The sequence below is a fragment of the Plasmodium gallinaceum genome (genome assembly GCF_900005855.1).
Source record: "Plasmodium gallinaceum strain 8A genome assembly, contig: PGAL8A_v1_152, whole genome shotgun sequence".
NCBI lineage: Eukaryota > Apicomplexa > Aconoidasida > Haemosporida > Plasmodiidae > Plasmodium > Plasmodium gallinaceum.
The window spans coordinates 791,556-796,935 of NW_021628316.1; the positions used below are offsets into that span (position 1 = coordinate 791,556).

General features: G+C 17.0%; 2 protein-coding genes across 2 annotated transcripts; one reads left to right on the plus strand and one right to left on the minus strand.

The window, feature by feature from the left end:
• Window positions 1–125: 125 nt before the first annotated feature.
• PGAL8A_00518200 (mitochondrial ribosomal protein S5 precursor, putative) lies at window positions 126–2,800 on the plus strand (the record flags this gene model as incomplete). Its single annotated transcript, XM_028674015.1, has 2 exons — window positions 126–1,989; window positions 2,115–2,800. The coding sequence occupies 2 exons, from the start codon at window positions 126–128 to the stop codon at window positions 2,798–2,800; spliced, it is 2,550 nt and encodes an 849-aa protein (XP_028530410.1).
• Window positions 2,801–3,340: 540 nt separating this feature from the next.
• Window positions 3,341–4,994, minus strand: PGAL8A_00518300 (conserved Plasmodium protein, unknown function; the record flags this gene model as incomplete). The annotated part of the gene is made up of 9 exons (XM_028674016.1): window positions 3,341–3,472; window positions 3,574–3,701; window positions 3,806–3,851; window positions 4,101–4,138; window positions 4,235–4,310; window positions 4,439–4,483; window positions 4,558–4,587; window positions 4,677–4,731; window positions 4,918–4,994. The coding sequence occupies 9 exons, from the start codon at window positions 4,992–4,994 to the stop codon at window positions 3,341–3,343; spliced, it is 627 nt and encodes a 208-aa protein (XP_028530411.1).
• Between the last annotated feature and the right edge of the window lie 386 nt (window positions 4,995–5,380).

Sequence of the window (5,380 nt, forward strand, 5' to 3'; positions counted from 1 at the left end):
ATTTTTTTTTTTTTTTTTTTTTTTTTTTGTTTTATATTTCTTGTTTTTATTATATAAGATAAATCTTTTTTAATGAATTTTTAATAGAGAAAAAAAATGACTTGGTATTTATATATTTCATTAAAATGATAAGAAATATATATGAAAAAAAAAAATATTATAAATTTCTTTTATTTAATTTGAGATTTATTCATGATGGACATTTAAATAAAATTCTTAAGAATAAATATAAAGAAAAAGTTAGAGATAAATATTTAGATAATATATATAATAATGAAATTAATATTAATACTATAAATAAAAATATAAAAAATAAAAAAATTGATTATCTGAGACAGTTAATATATGATGAAGTGGACACTGATGAATATTTATTAAGTGAAAATATTTTAGAAGAAATTAAAAGAAAAAAAAAAAAAAACCAGGAAATAGAGGAAAAAAAAAGAGATACAAATAATTTGGGTGAACTAGATAAAAAAGAAATGAGTGAATCAAAATACAAACAAGCAATAAGAATATATAATTTATTAAAGTTAAATGATAAAACTAACGTTTTTGATGAAGATGTTTTTATGAACATAGAGAGCAAAATTAATCATGATATTTATCAATTTGCTCAAAAAAAATTTATCAATGATGATTACGAAGAAAATGTAGATGATACGTATAATAATAAAAAAAACATTATAAATGCTAAAACTTTAGATAAAGAAGAAAAAAAAGATGATATTATAAATAATGTTATTAATTTAAATGATAAAACAGAAATTAATACAAACGAAAAAACAACTAACGATATAAATAATGTTAAAAAATTTGATGATACTAATTTTATGAGTATAACAAAAATGAATTTGCCTATATTTAATCCAACTAGCTTTTGCTTATCTATAGAATGTTTAACTAATCATATTTGTGATGATTTAATTTTTTTATTTGGAGATATAATTGATGAAAAAAAAATACCTGAAAAAAATGAAAATGACAGATTATATAAATTTATTAATTCATTGAGCGAGTTTTTTTGTTTAGAAAAAAATGAAACAGATGTTGAAAGGTGGATGAACAGTGTATATAAAAAAATAAAAAATAAATTACCACATAACATCAGTAATATCAAAGATGAATATATAGAAAACTGGATAAAAGGCCATATAAAACGAGTTTTATTTAATGAAAAATTTAAAAATGAAAAATTATACAAAGAAAAATATTATAATTTAGGAAATGATTTTGTATACGACAGTTTATCTATTAATAATGATGTGATAGATAATAAAATAGATTTTTCTACTAATAAATTAACATATTATTTTAAAAGTATTATTGAATTTTTCATAGAGAAAAAAATAGATAGTGATTTAGAAGAACAATTAAATATGTTGTTTTTAAATTTAAAAAAAATAGGTTTAGAAAACTGGTTAAAAATGGATATTAAAGATTTTGAGAAATATCTTTTAAGAAATAATAATTCCAATTTTTTAGAAATAACAGATAGTGATAGGTATGTCTCTTTTTTAATGTTAAAGTGTGCAAGCAGAAATATTATTGATTTCTTTTTTTATGAAGAATTTTCTCCTTTTTATATTTTTCATGAAAAACCTAAGAATTCCATTGAAGAAAAGATAAACAAATTAGAAGAAAATAAGCATATATCTGATGAAGATATAAAAAAAATGATTTATTGTGGTAATTCTTCTGTAACTATTCTAAATAATAATAAGAATAGTTGTGAATATAATGAAATGGATATTGACCTATTTTTAGAAAAGGAAAAGAAATATAATATGAATAGATCGTTAATTACTTACAATTTTGATGAAAATACTAATTCATACACATATAAATATAAGCAAATTCCTAATACTATTTATGATCATAATACAAATAAATATATAAGAGAAAAAGAAACAATAGATCCAATGTTAAAATTAAATGAGATGAGATCTTCTATTTTGGAGGTTAAAAGAATGATGAGTATGACTAAAGGTTAATATAATAAAAAAAAATATTAGTAATATAAGCATTTGTTTTATTAGTAATAGATTTCTATAATTTAAATTTTTACATTTATTAATAATTCATTTTTTAATTTTTTTTTTTTATATTTATAGATGGAAGAGTTTATTACATCAGAATAGTTATAGTAATAGGTAATGGAAAAGGTGTATATGGATATGGAGTAGGTTTCGGAAAAAATATAAAAGAGGCAAGAAATAGTGCATTATTAAACTCTATCAGTAATATAGATTTTTTAGATTACAATTATAAAAATTGCATTTTAAATTTTCCTGTGAGTGGACAAGAATATTCATCACATGTTAAAATAATACCAAGACCATTAGGTAAAGGATTAAAGATGAATAGAAAATATTTGCCATTAGGATACATTTTGGGTCTGGATAATGTTAAAATATCTTTTAGTGGTAGTAATAAATGGATGAGTAGAATAAAAGCTTTAAAAAGATGTTTAGATAAAATAATATCTATTAAAACGTTGTGTAAAATGACAGGAAAAAAGTATGTGTGTCATTTTGCACCTCATTATTGTACTAGTCATTGGCCTGATTACTGGTTTAAAAATATTTTAAAAGAATATAAATATAAAATTCAAAAAATTCAAAAAAAAAGAAGTATAATTTGTAAAAAGAATTTTAGGTCTAATATTTCAAAAATCCCAGAAGAAGTTAAACCAGATTTTACTCCTTATTCATGGAAAACGCCAATTCATAAATATATAGAATCACAAAAATTAAAAAAATATGTTGATAATAATATTTATCATACAAATGTTTTTTAATATAATAATATATATATATATATAGATATATATATTTAAAAATAATTTATTATTTTTTTTTTTTTTTTCTTAATTTAATTATTTAGATTTTAAAATATTTCATATGTATATATAAACCATATTTTTATTTTTTATGTTTTATATATTTGGTTTTATTAATATGAGCTATATATGTATACATATATCAATGTAAAATTCGACATATTTTTAAAAAGACTTTTTATTTGTAATATTTCTTTTTAAATTATTTTTATTTTTATATGTAATTATTTTTCAATTTTTTTTTTATAAACTTTTTAATAAAAAGTTCTTATAAACAAACAAAGTAAAATATATATATATTAAATTTTCATAAATTTTTTATTATAAATTAAAAAATTTAAAAAAAAAAAAAAAAAAAAAAAGAAAATTAGGCAACAAAATTTTACAACATTAGATTCAAAATATATATTAAAACTAAGTATGATTAAAAAATTTTCAAATACTCATTTTTTTTTATGCCTATATATCTTATTATACGCATTTCTTTTAATAAATATCTTACTGTTCTTTATTTATTATTAATTGCTTTTCTTCGAACGTTTTTGGTGTGCTTATATTCATTAAAATGTAAAAACCAATAATAATGAAGAAAAATATCAAAAAAATCGCAATTAATTGAGATAAGATATTCTAAAAAAAAAAAAAAAAAAAAAATGTATGTAATAAATTAAAAGTGTTCTTAAAAATAAATATTTAATCTTAAGCTTTTTTTTTTTTAATTTTATTTTTACAGGATTGGTATGGAAAACATTCTTATATTCTTTTACGTCTTCAATGTTGTCAAAAATTTCATTTTCTTTGCAAGTTATTATATATGATATATGTTTTGGATGTTTTTTATAAACTTCTTGTATAACTTCTATTAATAATAAAACGATAAAAAATAAAAGATGTATAATGCAAAATTTCATAAAAAATATATATGTGGGATAATTTAATTTTAGTTATTTTAAATATATTAACCTGGTTCACCACTAATTGTATATACAAAAATAGAAAAAGAGTATGTCTAAAAAAAAAAAAAAAAGAATAAATGGGTTAAATTTTAGAAATATATATATATATGAATTTAATGATTTAAAGAAAATTATTTAGATTAATAAAAAATGATGGTCCTTAATATTTTTTTATATAATATTTAAACTTTTTAAGTAAATTTATTCTTTTTCTATTATATTTCATTATTTTTTTTCTAAAGATAAATAATTCTAAAATATAATTATAAAGCAAATTTATAAAATAAAAAGCTTAAAATTACATCTTTTGATTTTATATATTCTTTTGTTTCTTTCTCATCTGATTAATAACAAAAAAAAAAAAAAAAAATTATGTAATTAATTAATTGAATAAATATATAAATTAATTTTCTTTTTATTAATTTAAATAATGAACCTAAATATTTTAGATTTCTTCCTTTAATTAATTCCTTAACGTAAGAGCATGATTCTTCTATTGCTAACTTATATTTCTATAAATTCAAAATTATAAATAATAAACGATAATAAGAATAACAATAATAATAATTAAATCATATGTATATATAATATATAACTCAAATATGTATATTTATATATATTTATGTTAAAATATTTTTACATTATAAATTTCTGCGTAAACTACTTTTATATCAGAATTGTTTGTCTATAAGAAAAAAATGATATAAAATATATGAAATAATTTAAAAAAGTTGATTCATAATTTTAGTATTTCCTTACTTTTGTGTCTAAAAATATATTAAAAACATTCTGAAATAAAAAAAAAAAGAAAAAAAAAAAAAAAAATAATTGTATATAAATATTAAAAATCAATAATATTCTTAAAAAGGTGTTTTTACTTCAGACAAGTTCAAAACTGTATTTTTATCAAAATTATAGACATCTTTATTAGAACTATTAAAGAAAATATGTATGTATATTTGATTACAAAAAGTTGTATAAAATTGTAAATGTATCTATATATTTATTAATTATACATTAATAAAATGAATTCACAGTTTCATTTAATAAAAAAAAAAAAAAAAATAAAAAAACAAAAAAACAAAAAAACAAATAACATTTATCTATAATTTTCCTTACTCGACTATTATAAAATCACAATGGACATAACGTATCAATAAGAAAAGAAAAGTTAAAAAAGTAAAATATTTAGGCATTTTTGAAAAAACTAAAAGGTAGAAGCTATACAAAATACTGAAATATCTTTTGTTATTCACAAAAAATCATAATAAAAAGTATTAAAATGAACAAAATAAAAAAAAAAAAAAAAAAAACTCTTTGTACATAGAAGTAAAATTTTTAAAAACGTTAAATTAGTATTATATATTTATGAGAAAAAAAAAAAAAAATATATATATATATGTATTAAAAAATGATATAAAAGTTTATATAAAAAATTATGTAGAAAATATTCAGTAATTCAAGCTTTTTCATTTTTATTTTTTTTTTTTATTTTTTTTTTTTTTTTTTTTTGTGTNAGAATTTTATAGTAAAAATAAAATTATTTTAATTATCCTGAAATATTCTTTTTTTTTTTTTTTTT